This window comes from Panthera tigris, chromosome C1 (genome assembly GCF_018350195.1).
Source record: "Panthera tigris isolate Pti1 chromosome C1, P.tigris_Pti1_mat1.1, whole genome shotgun sequence".
NCBI classification, from domain to species: domain Eukaryota; kingdom Metazoa; phylum Chordata; class Mammalia; order Carnivora; family Felidae; genus Panthera; species Panthera tigris.
The window spans coordinates 184,237,774-184,265,453 of NC_056667.1; the positions used below are offsets into that span (position 1 = coordinate 184,237,774).

A 27,680-nucleotide genomic window follows, 5' to 3' on the forward strand; every position below is an offset into this window, starting at 1 on the left:
ACAGTTGTATATAAAAATCAACTTGTATAGGACAGAACATATAATAAATATACTTTTGTACTAAAAAAAATATCATATAATGGATGAGTGACAGAGTACAGAGTTTATAAACAGCAAATTAATGAGGTCTAGAAATCTTACCAGGAATGAATAATACATCTCCAGCTTTAAGGGAACATTCATACCTTCTAGCCTTGCAAAACAGTGGATATTTAGCTAAGTCTGGATTATCTATATTCAGTACTTCTGATTTAGTACCTGAAAAGTTGCAAAAAAGGATAATAAAGATTAAGCAAAGTTAGCATTTCTTAAAAGGTAATCGCAAGTATAAACTTGAAAGTGTATTCTTTTCTGTACAATTATTTATTTTATCCACACTGTGAGAACAATTACTATTCTGAAACCTAAGCCAGTTTTCAGTGACCCACCCTTTATGACCAGGGACATCCATGTAATATAATTAAGAAAATTTGAAAATTTCATTATTCACACAGCCTATTACCTATATACACATGCACAGTGAACACAAATACATCATAATTAGGAAGAAGCCCTAAGATATTTTTCTATGAAAATAGAATTCTTAAAAAGAGAAACTGAATAGACCAGACCTTAGAAATATAAACTTAAAAAAAAGTACCTGATAAATATAGATACTGGGCATCTCGAGGACTGAATAGTACAACACGTTTTTTTCCTGTCACTTGTATCAAGAAGTTATCCATTACCTGAAGGCCAATAAGAACTTATGGATAAGCAATATCTAAAATTCAAATAAATAGAACCAGTGGTATTCCAAACAGTTAAATGTAAACCCTATCCTTTAGTAAGACTTGCCTCACATTATCTAAAACTCTTTTTTTTTTTTTTTTTTAATTTTTTTTTTAACGTTTATTTATTTTTGAGACAGAGAGAGACAGAGCATGAACGGGGGAGGGGCAGAGAGAGAGGGAGACAGAATCGGAAGCAGGCTCCAAGCTCTGAGCCATCAGCCCAGAGCCCGACGTGGGGCTCGAACTCACAGACCGCGAGATCGTGACCCGGGCTGAAGTCAGACGCTTAACCGACTGAGCCACCCAGGCGCCCCCTATCTAAAACTCTTAAAGTAATATTCTAATCTAACAAAGAAAACATTTGTATTCTAAATACAACTGTGCCTTTATTAGAGGTATTCCAGCAGCATTGCCTTAAAATGGTAAGGACTGGCAAGCCATTAGGAAATCTGAGGACTATTTGCCCTTGCCCCAGTACTCTAACAGAGAAGGTAGTTACATCTATTTGAGGCTCCCCTTGGTTAGTACTTATTTTACTTATCTGTCAAGGGATGCTATGCAATGAACATTGGACAACAGATTGAAAGCACTTAGAAAAATTAGGTGCTGGAAAAACACAAAGTATTGCTGTAATCAACCACTACTAAACTCTTATATAGCTAACCATAATTTAGTTACAGGCATCCTGATTTCCAAATTATTTCTACCGGACTATAACTTGGCAAATGTTCTTTATGTACTTACTAATGGAGTAATCTTGATTTCTGCATATGCAAGGATATACTTTGTTGGTACACATTGTGGAAAATGTTAAAAGGTGGAGATACATAATTCTTAGCCAAGGAATTAAAATATATACTAAGCAAGATATATTCATAATTATTTACATTTTGCTTCTACCTAAGCATTTCTCCTTTCACTAACCCTTTTCTTATGTAAACCTTAACTATATAACAAGCACTCCTTTGACTTATTTTTAATTTAGAAAAGATTTATCAAATTTCATTATAAATCCAGATAAAAGTGATACTAGTTAAAATTTAAAATAGTCACATAATACAATTAAAAATATATTTCAGGGGCGCCTGGGTGGCTCAGTCGGTAAAAGCGGCCGACTTCGGCTCAGGTCATGATCTCTCGGTCCGTGAGTTCAAGCCCCGTGTTGGGCTCTGTGCTGACAGCTCAGAGCCTGGAGCCTGTTTCAGATTCTGTGTCTCCCTCTCTCTGACCCTCCCCCGTTCATGCTCTGTCTCTCTCTGTCTCAAAAATAAATAAACGTTAAAAAAAAATTAAAAATATATATATATATATTTCAGTTACCATATCATTTTCTCACCATATCATTTCTGTAAAACATTTAAAAACTAAGCTAAGAATTTGTCTACCTCATTTAATTAGAGTTATTATGTTACAATCCTCCCAAGAGATCCTCAGCTGAATTATAATACATTTATAAAACAATATAGCTTGATTTAGAACTTAAAAAAAATTATTTTATCCTTATTTATTTTTAAAGTTTATTTATTCTGAGAGAGAGAGAGAGAGAGAAAATGGACACATGAGTGACAGCAGAGGGAGGGACAGAGAGAGAGGAGAGAGAATTCCAAGTAGGCTCCGCAGTGCCAGCGCAGAGCCCGACATGGGGCCAGAACCCACGAACCATGAGATCATGACCTGAGCCAAAACCAAGAGTCAGACACTTAACCAACTGAGCCACCCAGGCACCCCCAAAATTATTTTATGTTTAGAAACTTATTAGGTATTGCTTTAGCTTCCTAAATTTCTCCACACAACAACAAACCATACACAATCCTACACTTTTAATGTGTAGGATTAATGTGTTTAAAATATTTATATGCATATATTTAAGCAAGTAAAATTATAATACCATGATATGATCAGGGACAATATTCTATACATCTTGCTGCTCAACCAATACAGTTGACATTTCACATTCTCAAGGGATATATAATCTAAATCTTCAGATATCCCCAAATTCTTACAACTGGAGATGGCTCTCCACAAACTTCTTCCTTTCTCTTGAAAAACAGTTCCACCTAGTCACATGTGTCATCTTCACATCCTCATATCATAACCTTATGACTTTTGCCATTTGTGCAACTTTCCCCCCTCATCTGGTGGCCATTTTTCACACACACACACAAAAAAAAACTGCACAAAACTTACATACACACAATATAACAAGACCACAGAGAAATGCAAATATGAGAAACTAGGCACCAACTTGCAGAGCACCTGTTTTCAAAGCTCATGTCTCAGCAAATTATATCTCCAAGATCTTTAGGGTAGTCTACAGAATGTTAAAACTGTAAATGTTATATCTATAAATGCGAAAGATTGACTATAGCTTCAGATTTCTCATTTACGTAGCATACATCATAGTGGGTCCAAAGTTGTAATCCTGGTGAGCTAATTCGAAAAACACTGGAAAAGAACTGCTCCTCTTTGAAAAATTTTGGAAACTTAATATCTCCTTCCAGTAAAGGAAACTGCTTTCTGATATCTGCAACATCCTGCATTGAGAGAAACATGGTAAAAATTTTAATGGTAAATGCAATATTGGTGTAATGCTTGTTTTACTTCAGTCTGCCATCAGAGCCCAAGATATCAAGAAGGAATGGGGCAAAAGTCTGTTCATTGCTTTAAAATACTAGTAGGTGACCACAGCCAACACATGCTCTTTCAAATGAAGTAATAACAGACTATGTAACAAGACTGCAGATTCAACAATATCAGTACTGTTAAGCTTTATATGCTTAATTAATAGAGAGGTTCTTCCTATTTAAACAACAATCATACAATTGCCATCTACTCCAATATTAAGTATTTAAAATCTATGAGTCAACAATTTGAACATTATCAACTATGTAAAACCTGTGGGTTTTACTAAGGGAGGAAACTAAAAGAAAGTAAAGAAATGGGAAATAAAAGGAAAAACCAGAATCTTATTTGATCGTTTTATTTTTTAACTTTTTTAATGTTTATTTTTGAGAGAGAGTGAGCGAGAGCGAGCATAAGCAGGGGAAGGACAGAGAGGAAGACACAGGATCTGAAGCAGGCTCCAGGCTTCTGAGCTGTCAGCACAGAGCCCGATGTGGGGCTCCAACCCATGAACTATGAGATCATGACTTGAGCTTAAGTTGGATGCTTAACCGATTGAGCCACCCAAGCGCCCCTTACTTGATCATTTTAGGCAGCCATATTAACTTGACTCTGAATACATGTCAAAACTTATATAATGAATTATTCAGAATGTTTATAATTATTTTAGATTATATTTTATTAGTTGAATGGCCATCTGTAAAATATATTGTTGAAAGGATTTCTTAATTATATAGAGATTAGAGTAGATGACTTTAAACACTAAGATACTATGGTCCTGCTTAAGAACTAAGTAACCAACTTTTAATAATTTTATCCTATTCAAGGGCACAAATCATTGAGAAAATAATGGAAAAAGATGAAACAAGTCATGTGTCAGGCACTAAGTATAAAACTACAGTGCCAATTAAAATATATATATCCATTTAGGTTTTAAGCATTTGTTTTACATTCAGAATTCTTACCTTTCTAGGGTCTTCCCCAAGTGACCGTAAGTAGTACTTCTCATCCTTAAATATTGCAAAGAAAAATAACATAAATATTCACTTAAAAATATTAGAAAGTAAAGACAGAAGGAAATGAGTCTTAAAATCTAACCCAGTTAAGTTGTTTTCGAAACAGTTCTGTTTTCTTACCCTTTCTACTAATGCTCTCTGGTGGCCATATGAAGAAATAGCTTTATAGGCCGCTTATTAGAAGGACTAGATCCACAAAATGTTATATGAAATAAATTTGAAAGGCAACACATACCTACTATGTCTAAAACACAATGCTTAATTTATTTTTTAATGTTTATTTATTTTTGAGAGAGAGAGAGCACGAACAGGAAAGGGGCAGAGAGAGAGGGAGACACAGAATCCAAAGCAGGCTCCAGGCTCTGAGTGCTCAGCGCAGAGACCCACACAGGGCTCAAACTCACAGACCACAAGATCATGACCTGAGCCGAAACTGGAAGTTTAATTGACTGAGCCACCCAGGCGTCCCTACAATGCTTAGTTTAGATTTTATGCTCTAAATTACTTAGACTCTTAACAGTTTACAAGACTGAAAAGAATTCTCATTTGTATAACACACATGATCTCAAGGTATTGTGGAAACTAACAACAAACTTTTTCATGTAATGCAAATGTAGAATAGGAGATAAATATAACAATTTATATTTTCAGTAATAAATATTTTAAAAATCCGGAACACTGCATTTTATCAAGGTAAGCCTTATAACTGATCATATAAATTCTCAAGCCAAATCCTTTAGAGTCAGCTCATGTATGAATTAGAAATATGTCACATCAGAGTAGTAAATTTATGTTGATACTTTAAAAAACTGTCAACTACCCTTCACTGAGTAGCTAGAGTAGAGAAGTGTTTGAATTATAAAACACTACTGTTGCTTGCATTTCCTCTAAAAATTAAAGAACTGAGATACTGGGTCAAGTACAGGGGCAATCCAACTCAGGAATTCTGCCTCTTTTATACCTACACCTTACCATCATAACACAAAATTCAAAATCTACATCATTTATCTTAACAACATATTATAAATCTAGGACCAAAAATTTAACTCAGCTCTCAGATCCAGTGTTTTCAATTTTTTTTTTTAACATTTACTAATTTTTGAAAGATAGAGAGAGACAGGGTATGAATGGGGGAGGAGCAGAGAGAGAGGGAGACACAGAATCCAAAGCAGGCTCCAGGCTTCAAGCTGTCAGTACGGAGCCCGCCGCGGGGCCCAAACTCGCGGACCGTGAGATCATAACCTGAGCCAAAGTCGGCCGCCCAACTGACTGAGCCACCCAGGCGCCCCTCAGATCCAGTGTTTTTATGTTTTTAACTAGCCTCATATAATTTCTATAAATTTCTTACTGGGTAAATAGGTTTCAAAGTATGGTTTTCAGAATTCTAAGTTTTCTGTCTGTTCTAATATTTCAGGATTGAAAAAAATAAATTCAGCCTTTCAAGGTCACGCTCTTGTTGGGGTAGCCCCAACCACTGACTGAGCAAGATGGAAAAGGACTAGACACTGTCACCCACCCACACAGGACTCCTCTAACAGGCAGTCTTTGCTGAGGAGTTCCACCTTGAGCTGGCAGAGATGCTGTCTTCCCTCACCTAACCCTCCCCTTTCTTTTCAGAGGTATTACTCCCCAATAAACCTTTTTGCACTCCTAAGCCCATCTGTGCACCTGCTTCCTGGAGGACTGAGTTGATAGTCTATATTCATCTTACACCTAAAAATTATGGATTTATGTCTAAAAATTATGGAAAGTTGTAAATAAGATGAATATATACTGTTAGTTCAGGTAAAGCTAATGGATTCAGTTTTAGTAGACAATCTAATCATATCATAGAATCACAGCCCTGCAGAGTGTGGAGGGATCCTGGTGATAATCTAGTGTAACCACTACCTGCTGAAACAACTGTGAACAGGCAGCACCCATCACAACCAAACTGGCCACCAGCCCAGCTGGCTCAAATGCAGACAACAGCTTTATTCAAAACTTAACAAGCAGTTTATTTTTAAAATGTGCTTTTGAGATAACAGTGAATTTGTTAAAAATGTATTTCTATATAAGCCGCAATGTCTTATCTCAAGATATTTAAATTGAATTATTTAAAACTGGATTATAATGTAAATAAGTAGAATTCTTCTGCATTTAATCCTGAACAAATGTTACAGCAAATACAACAGCAATCACATTGATAATAACTAACAATAATAAAATACAGAAACAGTCTAACAGTCAATAAGATACGAAAATAAAGTTCTCTTTTAGCATTTGAACTTTGCATATCAGACCAAAGCATTTTCTTAAAGCATTTTTTTTTTTTTTTTTTAGTTCGTTTATTTTGAGAGAGAGAGCATGAGTGGGTGAGGGGCAGAGACGGGGAGAGAGATTCCAAGCAGGCTCCACACTGTCAGCATGGAGCCTGATGTGGGGCTTGAACTCACAAACCGTGAGATCATAACCTGAGCTGAAGTTAGACACTTAACTGACTGAGCCACCTAGGTGCCCACACACCAAAGCATTTTCTAAGAAAGTATTATTAATACCTAACATTTAGTGAGTAGTTTCTACATGTCAGGCATTGATTTTATTTAGTTAACTGTATCAAAAACTTTATCAAATAGGTACTATTATTGTTCCTGTTTTATAGATGAGTATATCAAGGCACAGAAAAATAACATGGCCAAGGTTTGAGATCTAATAAATAGCAAAACTAGATCTATGGCATATATAACCAAACCTTAAAAACAGCTATCAGAGAAGGCTACAACTCTGGTATATCTAATGTTCTTGTACAAGAAAATCCACCTAGTATACAGATATTAATGCTTTCTAAAGAAAATAATGTTCAAAGCAGTTACCTCTGAAATAAAGAATTCTTCATGCTTTTCTTCAGCTGCCCTTTGAACCAACTTATCAAAAGGTAAAGTTCTGAAATAAACACAAAAGAAGACTTAGACTTAATAAATCAAAAGGTAAAGTTCTGAAATAAACCAAAAAGTAACCTTAGACTTAATAATAAATCAACCAGTAATATTCTATAGGTATATATATAGGTTTGTTGGAGTTGTATGATCTTCTGTTTTACAGTATCCATAATTTTTATTATATCTATTATGTGCAATTTTTCAAAATTCATTTAACAGTGTGTTTATTTGACCTAGATTGTCTAAAATTTTGATTTCAAACATTAAAGGTTTTTAAATCTATGGTGCAAATGAATCATTCTAATGTCAGTATCCTCCTATTCCAAGTTACTGTTAGAAAAATGTTTCTGTGGTATCTGGTTATCTCTCCATATACACAAACTTTCAAACTTGCTACTTATTTTCAAGTGTCATGGCAAAACAAGTCTTGTGACTGACAAATGGAACAAACTACTAGTGCTACTTTGGAAGAGATAGTAAGCGAATGGTCCAGTGAAGATCAAGTCCTTCCCTCTCACTGATCTTCCTGCCTTTAGGCACTACCACAGAAAACAGAGGCCCATCCATAACACTGCTCTCAGTCTCCTTCACTACTATGTCATTTAAAAAAAAAACATTTTTTTTAGTGTTTATCTATTTTTGAAAGGGAGAGAGAGAGACAGAGCATGAATGGTGGAGGGGCAGAGAGAGAGAGAGAGAGAGAGAGAGAGAGACAGAATCTGAAGCAGGCTCCAGGCTCTGAGCTATCAGTACAGAGCCCAACACGGGGCTTGAACCCATGATCCATGAGATCACGACCTAAGCCAAAGTCAGATGCTCAACTGACTGAGCCACCCAGGCGCCCCACCACCACTCTGTCATTTTAAAGATCCTGAGGTGGGGCGCCTGGGTGGCTCAGTCAGTTGAGCATCTGACTTCAGCTTAGGTCATGATTTCACAGCTTGTGAGTTCGAGCCCCATGTCGGGCTCTGTGCTGACAGCTCAGAGCCTGCAGCCTGATTCAGATTCTGTGCCTCCCTCTCTCTCTGCCCCAACCCATTTGCATTCTGTGTCTGTCTCTCTCAAAAATAAATAAACATTAAAAAAATTTTTTTAAGATCCTGAGGAATACCTCAAGAAGAATTCAGTGAAGTGACCAAATTTTATTCTTCTTCAATATTTCTGTTTAAATGGCTATCTCCTTCCACCCTTATAAACAGAGATGAACATCACAGAAGCAGTTTGTTTCCTTTTGTCTTACTCTTGAGCCTGGAAGGCTACCATTTCTCTGGGTCCCATCCTATCTATTCAACATTCTAGAATCAAAAATACTGACCCCCACATGAAGATGACAACAGTAACATCAAGACAATGAAGTCTTCAAAAGCATCTGGGTCAAAAGCCTCTCCTCCACCCCTCCACTGCACTCCAACCTCCAAAAGTCCAATTAAGAGTTGTAATCTTTTCATTCTTCCTACCTAATATCTTCCCACTTAAATGTGTACTGAGGAGGTGGGGAGAAAGGGTTAGCAAAAACCCTTTCTCCTTCTCTATAATAAGATGACCTTGGGTCTACCTTCTCCTAGCAATGTTTTCATAAAAACTTACTGATTTAAGATAAATGTGGAATGTTAGCTGTGATATCAGGTAACATTGTTTATTGTAAAAATGACCCTTGATTGATAAACTATGTCTGAACTAAAAGGCTGATGAGTGGACTGTAAATATTTGTTAAGAAGCAAAAGATTTGGCTTCCCTGTGTGCAGTGTAACTCTTGTAACTGAGTTTGTCCCTTGGTGGAACCTAGAAGCTAAATTCACGGGGCCATTTCATGTCACTGGTTTCTGTGGATTCTGTGGCTTGACTAAACTAAGGTGTTTCTGTACCCACCTATATAGTCTTGTTCCCTTACAACTAAGCTGTCACTTGGTGAGCCAAAAAATGGCTACTGTATTGGAATAAAGACTTCCACTGATCCTATACTGCTAGAATGTGGTTTCCCGCCTTGTATCCTTTTGTAAAGCTAAGTGAATCTGATGCCAGATTACGAACTAGTGAGTCCTGTGGCTATGAATGTCAGTCTGAACTTGAGGACATTGCTGATAATTATGTACAAGAGTGAGCACTGCCAAGAGAGAAGAAAGGAGTCTGCCATTTGCTCAGACCAATTTCCTACTACAGTTTCTGGCTAATTATATCAACAAATTTACTTGGAATCCCCCTATGCAATGTTTTCCTCTCTGACCTCATCACATACCCTTATTCCTACTAAAGCATCTTTGAAGAGTTTGGGGAAAATGTAGAAGCTTCTCTGGTCCAGAGCTACCCCTGTAATTGGCACAGTAGCCCAGGCTTATCTTTTTACTAGGAAAACTCAGAAGGGTTTTAAGACCTGCACGAGAACAAGGCAATGAAGAAAAGCAGAACTTGGGTGCTATTAGCAATCTTTTCCCTCATGTAGTGGTGCCTGTCAGAGCTTCTATGTAAGCAAAGCTGAGAGAGGTGGAAATGAGGTATGAATTAGGAAGTTCCTTGGTCTAGAGGTTTTAAGTATCCTATGCGTGTTTCAAAAAAAAGGACACCTGCTATTTAAATTCCATTTGTCTGGACTGGTAGACAGACCAGTAAGGGAGATAGTATCAAAGAGGGGTTAGTCTCATGGGCTCTGTGGAGTCAGGCAAATTTGGGTATAGATTTGGTTCATTATTTCAAGGTATATGATCTTGGGTAAGTTACTTAATGTTTTTAAGCCTGTTTTCTCAACTGTATAATCATAAACAACAACAACAAACAACAAAAACTACCTCACAGATAGTTTCCAAATTAAATGACTAACATAATCTAGGATGCTTGGCACAGCACCTGATATATAGTAAGTGCTCAGGAAAGGACAGATGGTAGGGTGAACAACAATGATAATGTACCCATTAGCAGCATGAAAGTAGTTACCAACATTTTAAAAAAGAAAAAGAAATCTTCACTGTCCTGGTCCCCATTTGCAAAGGCTGCTTTGCAAAATCAAGATCAGTATTAATAAAAGTATAAGTAAGAGCAGGATGATGACAGGAATTAGATGACGTGATAGACAGAAGCAGTTAAATAAAGCTTATGTAAGAGTCAGACTTATTTATTTTTTTAAACGCCCAGAAAAATACCAACAATATTCTTTCACCACACAAGACTCTCCTCATACTACCCTGATTCTAGAGGAACAATGAGAGGCACCAAGAAGGAAGAAGTAAAAGCTAAGACTTGGGAATGTATTGCTTTTCAAATATTTAGTAAGCAGAAACGCAACCCTAAACTGAAGTGGTAACAATGATACATGTGTGTAGGATTTCTAGACTCCTTTTGACCTAGATGCCTCCCTTCTTTCCTACTCCCTGGTTGGTAACTGCCAAAAATGACTGCATCTATTTTTTTCTTGCACTAAGAAAATAATCTTGCAACTGTTTAGTAGCTCTAGTGAAAGGCTTGGAGAAAGCTGGGATAAGAACTATTACATAATGTATGTGCTTCAAAACAAGTTTTGAAAAGTTTATGGAACATGACAAAACATCAAAGCAATTCAAGATGAAGTTTCAATGCCCATTTGTTATGGTTTTGGACGCTCTGGAAAATAAACATCATTAATTGCTGGCTTGAAAATGTTCATCATTCCAGCACTTTCTTCCACTTTTCTGGTTTAATAAAAAATGAAAAGTTCTTGCACTTATTAAAACTTATGGCAATTAAATTCAATTCATGGCCTACTAAACACCAAAACTATAATGGTGAATATTCAAAGGCTCAAAAACTAAGAAATACTTTGGCAAGCTGCTATATGAGCTTGGATATTTCTAATGAGAAAGGAATGGCTCTGGACATTAGAAGCTCTGTTTAACTCATCTCTAAACTCTGGAAGGAACAGTGAGAACCACCTTTCTTTAAAAATCAGTCTTTTGTGAACTACATGGTTTTTCAACTGAATTTGCTGGAAACTGCATGTGCACAGAATATAAAAATTTGGTTTTTTTAAACATTTTTAATGAAACTTATAGGAATAAATAGCATATTAAATATGTAAGATTATAGCATTTAAAACATTGAAGTTTGGACGTTCAGCAGCTTTTAACTATCTTACTTACTTTTAAGACATCTCAAGCATAAAATGATAAACACAAGGGAAATTAAAAGTATCTAAGGTTATTGTGTCAAAAAAGAAAATTATGATTTTTTAAGTTATCCAAGTTGATGAAAACCTATAGCAAACATAGCAACTACCTGACCTATATTTCTGGAGGGAGCAGAAAAAAGAAAACATGGGCTTATGCTTTTCTAACAATGAAGAATTAGAAAATCTTTTAAAAATAAGGGCATTAAAAATCAAGCTAGGTTATGAAGGGAAACTTTAGAATTCATTACTCTAGATAACAATTACTAATGAGGTAGGATCAATTAATTAATGAAGCACTGAATGACTACAGCAGACCCAATTTGGGGGTTAATCTAACTCAAGTTATAGAAATCTGGTTCCTTCCAGAGTTCCAGAAGGTAGCAGGCATATACCCTATTTAAAAAATGGTCTTTGAAAATGTCTTTATATAATTATGCAAATTTAGAATTTAAAAATTAGTAAGCTATTCCATGACTGTATCAAACTAGCCAAAAGATGAAATGCAGTATGGTCTTTATATAATAATACAAAACTATTTTATAAAGGTTTAAAAGCTATTTGTAATCCCAGAGTAAGCCTCAGAAGAAAATACCTATATACAAAGTTCTTACTAATGAAGTCCATCTGGGCAACTGCAGCAACATGAATCTTTACTTCTTTTTTCCCTCCAACTTGGCTCAGGTAATCCACTGTCCATTTGCTTGTACATGCCCCCAAATCGATTCCTTCCAACACTAGAGGTTTTCTCTGTAAGTGGCAAAAACATACAACAAAAAATTAGGGAAAATGAATAATATATGAGGAGTTATATTTGGCAATACAGGGACAAAAACAGTAAGAAATGATTCTTGATCCTAAGATGCTCAGACTCAGACCTTTTGACAATTCATGCTGTAACTGAAACAGGAAGAGCAACAATGTAATATACTTAGAACAAAATTTAACATTAGGAAAACAAACCAAACAAAACAGCAGTGCCATCACCAGCTAGGAACAACAAATCTGAACATTACTTACAGCATTTTCACAAGTGCTATTTATAACAAAAATATAAATAATTAAAATGTGTACTTTACAGTCAATATTGTTTGTAACTTTTTATTTTGATACTATTCCAACTTGTGAAAAAGTTGCAAGAACATTACAAAGAACTCCCATATACTTTTACTCTGATTCACCAACTGTTAATATAACATTTTGCCCCATTTATTTCACCATTTGCTCTCATGTTCACTATGTGTATAGAGAGGAACATATTATTAAAAATAAATTAACTTCAAGGTAAATTGCTGACATCACACTTCTTTATCTCCAAAAACTTGAGTATAGTTTCTGAGAACAAAGATGTTTTCTTACATAGCCACAGAATAATTATCAAAATTAGATTTAACACTGATAAAAATACTACTACTTTACAATCCATATCCAATTTGCTAATTGTCCAATTATCTCTTATAGCTTTTTTTTTTTTTTTTGTCTATTTCTGAAATCCCACATTGCATTTAGTTGCCATGTCTCTTTTAATCTGGAACAGTTCCTCAGCCTTTTTCTTCCATTACCTTGACATTTTTGAAAAGTACAAGCCAATTATTTTGTAGGATGCCCTTCTATTTCAGTTTATCTCATGTTTCTCTGTGATTAGATTCAGGTCATATATTTTTGGAAGAAATGTACCACAGAAGCAATGCTGTGTCCTCCTCAGTGCAACACATCAGGTAGCACATATTTTGCTCTATTATTTGTGATGTTAATTTTGAGCAACTGGTAATTCCTGCCTGAATCAAGTATTACTATGATGAATGCAAAAATCATGATTTTAAAAAAATTTCATCATCTTCTACATTAGGTAGGATTCTAATGTCAAAATGAGCTCTAACATCTCCATTTATTTATTTTACTCACTTGGTTTAATCTACTGATTTAATTTGATGCTCAAAATATCTCACATTTGGCCAGTAGGATCCAATCAAGCTGGCTCTTGTGAATTTTTACCTGAACACTTCCTTTCTTTATAGCAAAAAACCACAATCCAGAATCCTTTTATACTTTTTCTGTCCCAGCCCTACAGTCATTTCATATTTAGAAACCATGATCTTGGTATTAGGTGTGTTCATTGCTATTGGGCTGTCATTACTTCTAGGCCTTCTCAGTGGACAGAGCTAAGAAATGTGTGAAAGTCTGTGTATATTCATTTCTCCTTTTCCCAAAGACACATAATCACACATAGCCCACATATGTATATACCTATATCTATTTCTCTCTCTCTCCAAGCATACATATACACTATATACACATATGCACTTAATAGATGTATGTATGAACGAACCAAAATACCACCAACACTGAAACCCCAATACCGATCTTACACCACAAGGTTCATTTTAAATTTCATTGTTTATACATTTGTAACTCTCTTCTGTTAACAGTGAGAAACCTTGTTGCTATCATCTTCAATGTTTAATCAATTGCATAATCCCAGAATTCACAATAAATACTTTCACGATTGCTAAGTCATATCACTGTAAAAAGCAAGTCTATTAACTAGAGTTCAGTATTTGTTTACAGTTCTTTTTGTCTTTAGACTGAAGACATACCAAGTACTGTGCTCAAAAGTGATTTGGGTTACTTATCTCCCTCCCCCTTACTTAAGTTCACTTGTTATTTTTTTAAATTCTACATTAGAGTTTTGGTTTTTTTAATCACTACTCATCATTAATTTTATTATCAGTATTACTTTAGAATGTAAAACATTAATGTGATCCCCAGAGTCAAAACTATGCGAAGAGGTCATCCCATCCATATTCTTCCACTTCCTGCTCACTCATCCCTTATAGATAACCAGTCTCATTTTTGGCTTATCGTTCCTGGTTTTGTTTGTTTGTTTGGCAGAGAACAGAAACACATATACTTCCTTATTTCCCCTTCTTTTTTACAAAAAAAAAAAAAAGTGGCATATTTTGTGGGGGTTTTTTTGGTAATTTGATTTTTTTTTTTAATTTAAAAATATATCCTGGAAATCACTGCTATCAGTTCAGATTATCTCCCTCATTCTTTTTTACTGCTTTGTACACCATAATGTAAATGAACAATTTAACCAATCACTCTCCTGTGCATAGTATTTTTAGATTATTTGCAATAATCCCCAAAGTAAACTCCTCAAAGAGGGATTGCTGGGTTATAAAGTAAACACACATAGTTTTGTTAGATATGCCAAATTCCTCTCCACAAGGGTTGTACCACTTGGCATAAAGTGTGAGAGTTCCAGTTTCTTCACAGCCTCACCAAGAGTATTATTAAAGCCATAGATAAGAAATGGTATATCAGTGTAGCTTTAAGTTCTCTTATAAGTAAAGTTGAACATCTTTTCATGTGTAGAGGCTATTTTTTATCTTTTTTTTTTTTTTTTTTTTTTTTTTGGTCAACTGCTCACATTTTATCAGATTTTTGGCCTTTCACACCCCACCCCTTTAATTTTTAGAAGTTCTTCATATACATGGCCTTTTCTGCCCTTTTATGAAACATGTTGCAAATACTTTCTTCCCCAGCTTGTATTTTATGTATTCAAATTTTAATCTGTTACCACACCTGAATTTTCAGTCACAGTTAGACTGTCCACTGACCTAGATTATGGAGGAATTTATCCATGTTTTCTTCTAACACCCATGTAGTTTAATTTTTCTACATTTATGTCTCTGATCCATTTAGAGATTTGATTATTCTTGTGTATGATGTCAGATATAAATCTAATTTTATCATTTTTTAAAATGACTATCTAGTTGCCCCGCATCATTTATTTAAAAGTTCCTTTGCCCCAGTGATTTTTTTTTTAATATTTTTTTTAACGTTTTATTTAATTTTGAGACAGGGAGAGACAGAGCATGAACAGGGGAGGGTCAGAGAGAGGGAGACACAGAATCTGAAACAGGCTCCAGGCTCTGAGCTGTCAGCACAGAGCCCGACACGGGGCTCGAACTCACGGACGGCGAGATCATGACCTGAGCCGAAGTCGGCCACTTAACCGACTGAGCCACCCAGGCACCCCTGCCCCAGTGATTTTTAACACATCATGGTCATCACATACTAAATGCCCATATGAATGGAAATTTATTTCTAGATGTACACCTCCAGACTTTCTATTCTGTTTCTCTGGTCTATCTATTCATGCACCTATATCACACTGTTAATTATTAAAACATGTTAAAAATCTGAGGACTATGCCCCCTCATCGATTTTCTTTAGTGTTTCCAAGTAGAAAGGTCTTGTTTCACAGTTTTATTAGTTTCTACTTTATTACATCGTGGCCAGAGTGTTGTTTGCAATACTCCACTTTAGGAAACTTAAGTATGTCCACTTTGTGACATATTATATGTATCTTGTCTGTCTTAGAAAGCATTTTCACATGCATTGTTTCTCCACAATCGTGCCCTGCAAGCATCTTATACGATCACACCCTGAGGTGGGAGTAGGGAGGGCAACAACCCATCCAGCACTAGACCCACAAATAAATGAAGGCTTAGATCTTCGCTCTAGATTGCTAACTCCTAAAAACAAACAAACAAACGATCAAAAACTTCGTTCCTGACTTTTTTCATACTGAGAACTGTAGCTCTGTGACCACCCTTCTAAATATCAAGTAAAATTGCTGAGGGAGAGTTCTACCAGAAGCATACTTAACTGTAAGCTTGTGGATTATATTTTTCTTTTAAGTACCTGCTGGACTTTTTAGTCTGTTCTGAAGCCTGGATTCCCTTACAAAGCACCGCGAGTCAAAATACTTCCCTTTAATATTGTCCTCTTGAGTATTCTCTTAAGGAACTGAGGTTCGAATTACACATATATGAGGTTCCAACGTCTGGACTGGAATTCAGGTTAGTTAGAACCGAAGACCAGGGGAAGTCAGTTTCCCGAGGGATTCCCATTGCTTTCCCTTTTGGCTCGATGCAGTGAAAAATTGCTCTTCTGAACCCAGTCAGTGGAGTAGACTAACACGCGCCTTTCACGCAACCAGTAGGGCGACGAAACCTCCAAACTTTAAGAAACCCAACGCAACTCCCTTCGTTGCCATGGTAACGGAGGAAGACAAAATAATAGAGTCAGTCCAGAGCCACCCTTCGCAGCGAGCAGCGCTTATTAGGCAAGCTATTTCTCGCACTCCTGGCTCCGCTATCACCCTGCTCCCCGAAAACGTGGCGCTGTTCTCCCTGGAAAACTTGACAGATGATCCATTCGACATCCCCCATGTGCTCTCTCCCCTGGCCACAGAGCCAACAAGCCATCTTCAGCCGCCTGCCGCCTCCTCCCCATACCCTGGGTCTCCAGAAACCAGTTCGGAGCCGCCCGAGTGGCAGGGACAGGTATTCCCTGGCTCCCTGCGGTTCGGCCTGCCCGAGGGCCTCACCTGCGGGTAGAGCTGCTGCGTGAACTGTTCCTGCGAAACGCCCTCCAGCCGGGCTACCGGGATGCTCTGCCAGGCCATGGTCGCTCACGCCCGTCCCGCTCAAGTCCCAGGAACCCCGGCCCGACACGTCCGTCAGCGCGCCATCCGCCCGGAAACGCGACCCGGAGAGAAAAGGTCCGCGGGGCCGCTCGACTCGCTAGAGCGGCTGGTCGGAGATCCGGTCCCGGGGCCGCAGGGCCTCCGTGTGAGCTGCGTGCCGGAGAGCCGGAGTGAGGCCGACTCACCAGAGGTGGCAGCAGCAGGCCAGATTCACTCTCTAGTCTCCTCCGGATGCGGCCAAGCTGGTTTCCCACCGACTTTCATTCGACACGGCACAGACAGGGACTGGGGTGAAAAGCCATAAAGATGGCGCTGGCTGTTCGTCTTTTGCCCCGCTTGCTGCTCGCTCCGCCGCTGCCCGGCGAGGCCGGCCGACCCCGGACTCCCCGTGGAGCCGAGGTGAGACCGCCGTTGGCTGAACTCTGTCGCTTCTGCCGCCGCCGCCTCGGCTCCGGACCGGTCCCGCTTCCTCGAGTCACTTGGGCCTCGGCGCTGCCCGCTCGGGGCCCGCAGCGTCCCCTGCTCAGCCCTCCGGGACTACCCGCAGCCCTCTCCGCTTTCCCTGCCTACCCCCGGCGCAGCTACAGCGCCGAGGAGCAGCCCCAGCCGCGCCAGAAAACCAAGATGATCATTCTGGGATTCTCCAACCCCATCAACTGGGTTCGGACTCGAATTTACGCCTTCCTGATCTGGGCCTATTTCGACCAAGAGTTCAGCATCGCAGAATTCTCTGAGGGAGCGAAGCAGGTTTGTTCATTTGTTTGGGGGTGACCTGTTCGCCTCTCCTGCATTCAGCGGTTCCATGCAAAAAGTGTTTAGCGATGAGGTTTCCTCACTGGGTCCCAAGGTATCCAAAGTGGGTAGTGACCCAGACACAGCCCTCCGCTACTTCTTGACTAAAGTTCAGCTGCTTCTTACGTTTGCACGGTCGCCGAGGAGGAAGAGGGGTTCGATTGAGACACCAGTTCCACCAGCTGAAGTCCTCCAATTCCTTTTTCTGCTCTACAGGTTTTGAATCCGATAGAAATGAATTCGATTCAAAGCCCATTTCTGCCACCTAAAAGCTACATGGTTTTATCTTTCTGAACATCACTTTCTGCAAAATTAAGAAGACCATGCCTGGCACATAGCAGGCCCTCCACAAATGTTAGTTGAATAAATGAATGAGTAGATGCGATCGTTTTGAAGAGTAAATAAGGTAGCATTTTCAAATGCAATAATGTAATTTTAGGTAGAAAAACAAAACTTCCTGCTAGCCATTTGGCAGAACTCCCCAGCCCATCTCCCTAACCCCGAATTCTCCCCCATCATACTCTTTAAAGACTAACTTAGAGATAAGGAGTTTTACCCTTTCAAAGAATTTGCTGAGCAACCTGGTCGCTAATAAGTGCATAACATCCTACACACTGAGAAATAGCCTTTGGTGATTCATAACCCTGACCCCTTCCCTTTTCTTTCTCTTTCTTTCTGAGTGGCTGATAATACCTTGCCTTACCCTTGTCCCATAACAGTCACTTTGGGTCCTGAGATTATTTACGGATTTTTTTGTGTACATGCATTTTTCTGGGATGAAAGTCCATCTATAAATGTCTTTCGAATCCCTCGGAGAGTTTGTCATTCCCAAACATTTCAGAACTGTTGATAAATAGAAGTCATAGTTTATTTCCCAGTTCATACTGCCATATACCTTAAACTTATGCTATAACTGTAATTATTTCGCAGTACTGATTGTATAAATAAATGTTTCCAACTTCATATAATCAGTGTCAATATTAACTCCTGCCTCCTGCTTCCCTGAGTCAACTCTTGACTGATTTATGTGTTTATAAAAAAGTTAAAAAGCAAAAGCTTTTAATTAATAGCGTTATAAGTGGTAAACCTCTGCTCATATCAGTTCTCAAAATCTTTTGTCATGTAGAGGTAAATTGGTGTGATTCTACTATCCTCCACAATGCCCACTGAGGACACATGAACTTGTGTGCCTCATAACATATTAAATGACTGGACCAGCTCATTTATGTGTCAGTGAGGAATGGAAACCCTCTCCCCTTCTTGGGCAGGAATCAGGTTTTACACCCCATTTCCTCTGAACACAGAGGAGTATGGGACACTTTTTAGCCACTCTCTGATCCAGACCACTCTCTGGTCTCCAGCTATTAGCTATTTTTGCCCTCATCCTTGCTATTAAGTAGTATCTCCATCCTTTCATCAGCCAGTCTGTATACACGTTTTGCCTCATCTAAGTCGGTTTTTGTGCATTTAACCATTGTGATTTCCAAAAGGAATGTTGGGTCATCCATGGCAAATATTTATCAATTCCTTTAAACCAATGCTTACTTATAACATACCTTTTGTATCAAGCAAATCAGTCATTTCACACCTAAGATTTAAGAGGACATGGCCAAAAAACCTCCACCCTACTAGATCTCTTTATGCAATAATGCAACTGTGTCTTCTTTGCATGGGTTTAAAAGTCTAGGGCTTAGGAATAATCTGGTGCAAAAGCCTTAGCTAGTTCATCTACTCTATGGGCTCCACTTGCCCTTTCTCCTTAATCTAACCTCTCAGCAAGAAAATGTTATCTTGGGTTGTGAATATCAAGTTATCATTAGAGCACGTTCATTCAGATTTTTTTTTTTTATATCAGAGAACATGAAAACAAAAAGGCATCTTCAGGACCATTCTAGTCTAATTCTCCTTTACAGATGATAAAACAGTTGGCTCAAGGATGCATTGTAAGCAATGTCTTGTGACCCTGTCTATAAGCAGTCTTGGTCTCCAGTCACTAGAAATTGAGAAGGTTAATTATGGTCTGAATAAGCTTTTATTCATCACATGAGCCAGAGAAATATGTGGTCCAGTGCTATAGCTTTATTAGCTCCACAGACCCTGCTTTCCATTAATATGTACATATAATATGGAATCTTCCCTCTTACTGCCATCAAACAGCAGTAATCATATACTGTATGTTTTCTTATATATCTTAAGTTTTGTCCTTTTCTATGAAAAAGAGGGCTATCTCTTCGAAGCCTCTCTAGGTTAGATACTCCTTGTCATCAATGCCTCATCAGGGCAGCTTACGACAGTTCTGACACTAACTCCCTGGAGTTAATACAGATCCTACAGGTTAAGGGCTCAGTCCCACATGACTGACTCCACTTCAGATGCTAATTACAAGTCTAGGCCTCCATTTAACTGGCCAGTTATAAATAGAGGGTTCCCACATTCTCCTTCCTCAAGTTCCATGATTTGCCAAAACAGCTCATAGAACTAAGGAGTGCACTTTACTTGCTATTTTCAGTTTTTTAGAAAGAATACAATTCAGGAGCAGCCAGATGGAAGAGAAGCATAGGGCAAGGCATGTGGGAAGGGTATGGAGCTCCCGTGCTTTCTGGGTGCACCACTTTCCCAGCATCTCCACATGTTCACCAACCTGGAAGCTCTTCTAATTCCTTCGTTAGGGTTTTTAATGGAGGTTCCATTATTTAGCCACGAATGATTAAATCATTGGCAATTGGTGATTAATTCAATCCCCAGCCCCTCTTCCCTTCCTGAGTCTAGGGGTGGAGCTGAAAGTTTCAACCCTCCGATCACGTGGTTGGTTCTTCTGACAAGAGTCACCTCATTAGCCTGAACTCCGGTATGGTTGAAAGGGGCTTGTTTTAGGAACTCTGTGCCGGGAGGTGGAACAGAGAACAAGTGTATATTTTCTTCTTATATCACAATGTCACACTATTGATATGTGCATATGATCCATCTTCCCTATTACTGCCATCAAACCACATTAATCATATAGTGTTTATTTTCCTGTATCTTCCTGTATCTTCTTGCATGTTGTATAGGCTATTTCCTAGCCTCTTTAGGTTAGACACTCATGTATCATCTAAGCCTTCTCAGAGCAGCCTCCTGATCGATATTATCTGATCAGATAATTTGCTCAGGTGTGATCTTAGGCCACACAAACATCACACCTTGGCCATACAAACTAGAATGTAGTGGTTGGTTTCACCATGATTGTTATTGTCTTTTTTCTTCTTACCTAAATACCACCCGTCTTCCTCACATGAAGGCTTATTAATACAGATAGTGTCTTTGAACCCTGAGGGCCTCTCACATGTTTGCAAGGGGTCCTGGAATCCATTTGGATATATGCATTTTCTGAAAATTCAACAACTCTTATTATGTCTGTTTGCCAGGGCTGCCATAGCAAAATACCACAGTCTGGGGCACAGAACTTTATTTCCTCACAGTTCTAGAGGATAGAAGTCCAAGATCCAGGTATTGATAGGTTTGGTTTCTTCTGAAGTCTCTCTCCTTTGCTTGCAGATGGCTGTCTTCTGTGTCCTCACTCTTGTCCCCCCCCCCCCCCCCACCTCTGTGTGCATGTGCCCCTGGTGCTTTGTGTGTCAGTATTTCCTCTTATAAGGACACTAGTCAGGTTGGGCTAAGGCCCCCCCTCATCTTACTTAATCACTTCTTTAAAGACCCTGTCTCCAAATTCAGTCCTGAGGTACTGGGAGTTAGGGTTTCAACATATGAATTCGGGGGAAACAGTTCATCCCATAACATTCCATCCCAAACTATTATTGTCTGTCTGACATGCCTTTGCATCTGCTTTGTCTTGCCAGTTCCTTGCATTTCATCTGAGATGTTCCTTCCTTTAAGAGGCCCTCTCTGGTCCTCCCAGATTGACTTAAGTGGTGCTTCTGCTCAAGTCATCCTGTTCTTGCCCCTGTCATAATTCTTGAACTTGTCCGTTTACTTGCCTCCCTTCTCAAGTAGACTGAAAGCTACTTGAAAACAGGTAGGTCTTATACACAGTTTCATTTCTCACGGCTAAAAATATGGAGGATTGTAGTCGGTTCCTCCCTACTTTAAAATGGGATATCGGGGCACCTGGGTAGTTCATTTGGTTAAACATCCAACTCTTGGTTTTGGCTCAGGTCATGATCTCGCAGTTCATGAGTTCAAGCCCTGCATTGGTCTCTGCACTGATAGAGTGGAGCCTCCTTGGGATTCTCTGCGTCTCTCTCTGCCCCTTCTCTGCTCATAATCAATCTCTCTCTCTCTCTCTCTCTCTCTCTCTCAAAAATAAATAAAATATTTTTTTAAATGGGATCTCATACATCTCACTGTATTAGACTGTGTAAACTCATTATATTTTCTCCCACTTTCCCAAACCTGCCTTCCCTATCTTAATGAGGTTCAGATTGCAGCCCAGATCTCCAGACTCCCATTACAATCTAGAATGTACTACTTACAAAATTCTTTGGGTTCTTGAGGAACGGGGAGGGGTCATATAATAGTTATTACAATGATAACAGTGATTACTTCATTATTATTTTAAAAGGAATTCTGTAGGAGGATTCTTATGTGAAGAGTTATGCTTATACATATACCATCTTTTCCCAGGTCCCAAGAGTGGTTACCTAATTGGCAATCAGCTCACTACTGTATATGTGGGAAGGCCATATGAGAAGAGACAAGCCAACAACATTGAAGCATATCATAGTATTTGACATTGCTTATCCTTTATCATAAAATAGTCTTTGTGATATCAAGCTAATTAAGTATGAGCATTGTATGTTGTATGGTATTTTGCATGATGTTTTGAAATAATGATTACCACTCCTCACCTTTTTTTTTTTAAAAGGCTTTTGCTCATGTGTCCAAGTTGCTGTCACAATGTAAATTTGATCTATTGGAAGAACTTGTGGCCAAAGAGGTAAAGTATACTTTTAATTTTCCTTTAAAAATAAGTGTATTACTCTCTTGCAATAGAATGATATGCATTACCCTTATTTATGCTTAAAAGTAGTATGTGTGCCATCAGCCAAAGTAGAGTCCTTGTATGTTTACTTTTGGGTACTTTGGGTCATATAAAAGCATAGAATGCTTGCTACTTAAGGTATAGCTAAGTAATTACGATGTCTTACACTTGTTTTTGTACTGAATGTTCTGTAGGAATTACCTGTTGAACAATTAGATGCCTTTCAGGATTGCTTTTGAATATGAGTAAATGTAGTAAATTTAAAAATAGGTTTAGGGGTGCTGGGGTGGCTCAGTTAAAGCATCCGACATCAGCTCAGGTCATGATCTTGCGGTTCGTGGGTTTGAGCCTCACGTCGGGCTCTGTGCTGACAGCTCAGAGCCTGGAGCCTGCTTTGGATTCTGTGTCTCCCTCTCTCTTTGCTCCTCTCCTCCTCATGCTCTCTCTCTAAAATAAATAAACATTAAAAAAAGTAGGTTTAGAAAAATTCATTCCATAAAGAATTCATCTGCTTACTGAAAGGCTTTTGAAAATTCAGTAGGTGAACTATGGTTTGCTTTTTTCCATACTTAGGTGCTACATGTATTGAAGGAAAAGGTTACTTCATTACCTGATAACCATAAAAATGCCCTTGCTGCTGACATAGATGAAATTGTATACACATCAACAGGAGACATCTCCATTTACTATGATGAGAAAGGTACTGCTGGAACATAGTCAACTTTTAATGATAAATAATTGCCCAGATAGGCTAAACTAGTGGATAATCATGAAATAGTGGGGTTTTGTTGGTACAGTGGATATGTTTAGAAATTCAAGAAAAATAATACGTTCATTCTTTAAGGACCTACCTACGAAAGAGTTAAGATATGGTAATAGTTATTTAAGCCCTTCTATCTAAGCACCTTCCTCTACTGTTATTTCATTCACAAGAGAAGATATTGTCACTTAAGTTGATGACGATTGTCTAAGGCTGCTATCATGTCTCAAATAGAAAATATATGTTTCAAATTTCCTAATTTGAAGGAAACAATTGAACATTTTAAATGTCTAGCTGTAGATTAAATAAGAGTGAGGAGTAAAAAGTAAAAAATATCAGTTAAAGACTGTTTTGAAAGTAAGATTAACTGTGGAACTCCCAAATTGGATTTATTTGGAGATAATGAAAAAGATTGAAAGGAACTTTACTGGTTATCTCATTTTTCTCCTTGTCCAATGCAAACATTTTTCCCTATAATATTCCCCAAAATTTATTGACTCATTTGTTCCTTTTACAAATATTTGCAAATGTATTATGTGCCAGGCACACAGGAAATCTAGCCTTTGCTTACATACTTTCCAAGGCAGTTCTGATATAGGACTCTTTAATAGTTAAACATTTTTCATACGCATGTTAACTTGAAACATTTCTATAGGTACTTTTAGTGATAAATATTTTCTTCTCCCTAACATTTCAAATTAAATCTCAGCACCATGGTCACTACTTGATTTTAACCCAGGACCTTGTTAGAATCACTAGGCACATAGCAGAGTGAATGAAGGTAAACAGTACATGTTCAATAAATCATAACTATTATTTCTGAGATACAGAGAAGGTAAATATGTCATAAACCCTACGAGAATTTTCTAAAAATAAGAAGAAATCAATGTAAGTATCTTACTTTGTTATTCTAGTTAGACTAGAATACGTACAAAATAGGATCTATACAAACTCGTGTAGCTACTGCCACTTTCTAATTTCATTTTGAATATATGGATGATAGATTATTGTGATTTGTATTTGTATGTGTGTGTGTGTGTTTTTTCTCTAAGGAAGGAAGTTTGTTAACATCCTGATGTGCTTTTGGTATCTAACCAGTGCCAACATCCCCAGTGAAACTTTAAGTGGAGCCAGTGTATTCCAGGTTAAATTGGGGGATCAGAACGTGGAAACTAAACAACTTCTTAGTGCAAGCTATGAGTAAGTCTAATCCCATCTCATTGTTTCCTTTCTCTAGAAAATGGAAGGTAGTATGAAGGAAGTATGAAGGTATGAAAGCTAAAGGGAGCTTTAGGAAGAAAAGCATTGAAATTTGACAAGTTATTTAAGAAGAGAGAAAGTCATAAAGGCATACTGGATATGAAACAGAAGTGTTGAGAAATTAGAAAGAGGTAATGCTGCTGAATGTAATTAAAAGGTGTTTCAGCTGTCTATCGATGTGTCATAAACCACTCCCGAACTCAGTAACTTTAAGCAGCCATTTATTTTGTCTGCTGCTTTACTGCTCAGGAATTTTGGAAAGGCACAGCCATGAGGTTTTCGTTGCTTCACCTGCCATCAACCAGGGTGGCAAGGGCTGGAGAAATCATTTCCACGATGGCTTCTTCACTCACACGTGCCCCACTTGGTGCTCCTTGGCTTCCGCACATAATGTCTCATTCCCCAGGGCCTCTCTTCATGGCTTGGGCCTGTGGCAGTCTCCAGCTGTTCACATGTTTTACCAGGTGGTCAGCTAGGCTGGTAAAGGGCTATCCCAGGATTGGAACATCGTTTCCACCTTAGTCTACCTGTCAAAGCAGTCATAGGACCTACACAGTTGAAAGGACATGGAGAGATTCCACCTTTTATCGGGCAATAGCAGGGTCCCATTGCAGAAGAGCATGTGGGATGGGGCGTATGGTTATAACCTTACTCGGGAAATAAAATATGCCACAGGTGGCACATGGGTGATTCACTCACTATACATTTACTGATCATTCCTTATTTATCAAGTACCCTGCCTGTTAGGGTTTCAGATACAAAAATGAAGAGTTCCTGCCTGTAAAGAGGTACTATCTAGTAAGTTAGCAATGTATTTAAAAGAGACACTATCGTGTATTTTTTGCTAATAAAATTTGGAACAGTGAACCAGTCAAGCAGGTTACTGGAGACATAATTTAATATTTAAAAGAGAATACTATTATGTTGCCGAAAGTATATAAACCTAATTTAAAATAACAAATCCCAAAAATGACCTAAGAAAATCTATTCTGTTTCAGTAAGGTAAAAGGGAATTGTATCCTTATTTTTTCACTTTATTTGAAAGAAATGTGCTTTTTTTCTTTTTTAAATTTTGCTTTATTTGTAATTATATAAAATATATATTTAAATACTTCAATCTACAGAATCATCTCCTTTTAAAGATATCACTTGTAATTAAAGAACAATATAATCAATACTCATCTTTGATTCCTCTGATATTCCCTACTAAGGCCATGGGCAGCTCATAAACACTGTTATTTTCAAGATTGATCTAATGTATATAAACCAAATTCCACTAAAATACCCTTTTCATCACCATTGCCCAATTTATTTTTCCTCATATTAGGCATATGTTCTAGCTAGTATTTAACAACAGAATGATACCCAAGTTTCTCTCAAGGACTGGTAGATGTTGGAGTATATATCAGTTCATTAAAAATACTCATTTTAGGGGCACCTAGATAGATCGGGTGGTTAAACGTCTGACTCTTGATTTCAGCTCGGGTTATGATCTCACCATCATGAGTCTGAGCCCCACATTGGGCTCTACTGGGCGTGCAGCCTGCTTGAGATACTCTCTCCTTCTCCCTCTGCCCCTCCTCTGTGCATGCTCTCATTTTAGTGGAAAATGTTCTAATTTTGTGACGATACTTTTCCTGATTGAATTGGTAAATTAAACTTTTTTGTTTTGATTTTTATTTATGATTAACCATTAGCTTGTTGCTAAAAATTGCCTCTAATGTACATTTGGAAATGATATAGTTATCCAAGAAGTATTTGGACTAATGTAAGATTCATATTATTTGTAATTTTTCCCCTAGATTTCAGAGGGAGTTTACACAAGGAGTAAAGCCTGACTGGACCATCGCACGGATTGAACACTCAAAGTTATTAGAATGATCTTTCTTGAAAAATCAGCTTGTTGGACTTTTGGCAGTTACTATGAAAAATTAAGGAAAAAACCATTTTGGATCAGTTGATCTTCACATAGTCAAGTCTGTGGATCACTTTTGTATTATTTTGAAATATTCCTTGTAGTATATTGGCATGGTACAGTAAAGCCTTTTCCACAGATTATTATCACCTTCTATAAAAGAGATCAAAGTAAAAAAACTACAACAGCTCATTGTTGGTGTCATATTCAGTATCATTTCTTTTTTTGTTTTAAATTAAAAAAAAAAATTTTTATGTTTATTCATTTTTGAGAGACAGAGGGAGACAGAGTGTGATTGATGGAGGGAGACAGAGAATCTGAAGCAGGCTCCATGCTCGGAGCCGTCAGCACAGAGCCCGACCTGGGGCTCGAATTCACATGCCGCGAGATCATGAGTTGAGCCGAAGTCAGATGCCCAACCGACTGAGCCACCCAGGCACCCCTTTAGTATCTTTTCTATTCTTTCCTTTTTTCTTTTCTTTTCTTTTCTTTTCTTTTCTTTTCTTTTCTTTTCTTTTCTTTTCTTTTCTTTTCTTTGTTATATTTGTGTGTCTTTTTATTTTGTATTTACTTTTTTTTTTAATTTACATCCAAATTAGCATATAGTGCAACAATGATTTCAGGAGTAGATTCCTTAGTGCCCCTTACCCATTTAGCTCATCCTGCCCTGCTACAACCCTTCCAGCAACCCTCAGTTTGTTCTCCATATTTATGAGTCTCTTCTGTTTTGTCCCCCCTCCATGTTTTTATGTTATTTTTGTTTCCCTTCCTTTATGTTCATCTGTTTTGTCTATTAAAGTCTTCATATGAGTGAGGTCATATGATTTTTTGTCTTTCTCTGAATTTCACTTAAGGATAATACCCTCCAGTTCCTTCCACATAGTTTTAAATGACAAGATTTCATTCTTTTTGATTGACAAGTAATACTCCATTGTATATCTATAACACATCTTCTTTATCCATTTATCCATCGATGGACATTTGGGCTCTTTCCATACTATGGCTATTGTTGAT

At 37.9% G+C, this 27,680-nt stretch overlaps 3 protein-coding genes across 9 annotated transcripts in view; 2 read left to right on the forward strand and 1 right to left on the reverse strand.

Moving 5' to 3' along the window:
* Nucleotides 1-6,350, forward strand: part of CC1H2orf69 (chromosome C1 C2orf69 homolog) — a 26,607-nt gene extending 20,257 nt beyond the window's left edge. Inside the window, exons 4-5 of one of the 3 annotated variants that reach the window (XM_042995011.1) lie at nucleotides 3,165-3,326; nucleotides 5,826-6,350. The gene's annotated coding sequence lies outside the window, so the exon portion shown is untranslated. Of the gene's footprint in view, nucleotides 1-3,164; nucleotides 3,327-5,825 lie in introns of those variants that run through there. The other 2 variants (XM_042995012.1, XM_042995014.1) reach the window with 2 other exon arrangements.
* Nucleotides 1-17,057, reverse strand: part of TYW5 (tRNA-yW synthesizing protein 5) — a 19,845-nt gene extending 2,788 nt beyond the window's left edge. Inside the window, exons 1-7 of one of the 2 annotated variants that reach the window (XM_007094731.2) lie at nucleotides 16,863-17,057; nucleotides 12,057-12,211; nucleotides 7,264-7,333; nucleotides 4,361-4,405; nucleotides 3,170-3,307; nucleotides 641-728; nucleotides 142-258 (exon numbers count right to left, since the gene is read on the reverse strand). In XM_007094731.2, the coding sequence (XP_007094793.1) occupies nucleotides 142-258; nucleotides 641-728; nucleotides 3,170-3,307; nucleotides 4,361-4,405; nucleotides 7,264-7,333; nucleotides 12,057-12,211; nucleotides 16,863-16,940 (691 nt within the window). In that variant the 5' untranslated portion in view covers nucleotides 16,941-17,057. The remainder of the gene's footprint in view (nucleotides 1-141; nucleotides 259-640; nucleotides 729-3,169; nucleotides 3,308-4,360; nucleotides 4,406-7,263; nucleotides 7,334-12,056; nucleotides 12,212-16,862) is intronic. The other variant, XM_042995015.1, reaches the window with a different exon arrangement.
* Nucleotides 16,955-26,858, forward strand: MAIP1 (matrix AAA peptidase interacting protein 1). 4 transcript variants are annotated; one of them, XR_006220877.1, is made up of 5 exons: nucleotides 16,955-17,708; nucleotides 22,615-22,686; nucleotides 23,305-23,431; nucleotides 24,729-24,882; nucleotides 26,554-26,627. XR_006220877.1 is itself a non-coding variant. In XM_042995016.1 (5 exons), the coding sequence occupies exons 1-5, from the start codon at nucleotides 17,268-17,270 to the stop codon at nucleotides 26,630-26,632; spliced, it is 867 nt and encodes a 288-aa protein (XP_042850950.1). In that variant the 5' UTR covers nucleotides 16,976-17,267; the 3' UTR covers nucleotides 26,633-26,858. The 4 variants fall into 4 exon arrangements, 2 of the variants coding, with proteins under 2 accessions (XP_042850951.1, XP_042850950.1); XR_006220876.1 differs by lacking the exon at nucleotides 24,729-24,882 and adding an exon at nucleotides 24,590-24,691 and having other exon boundaries at nucleotides 16,966-17,708; nucleotides 26,554-26,640; XM_042995016.1 differs by lacking the exon at nucleotides 24,729-24,882 and adding an exon at nucleotides 24,544-24,691 and having other exon boundaries at nucleotides 16,976-17,708; nucleotides 26,554-26,858.
* Nucleotides 26,859-27,680: the final 822 nt, after the last annotated feature.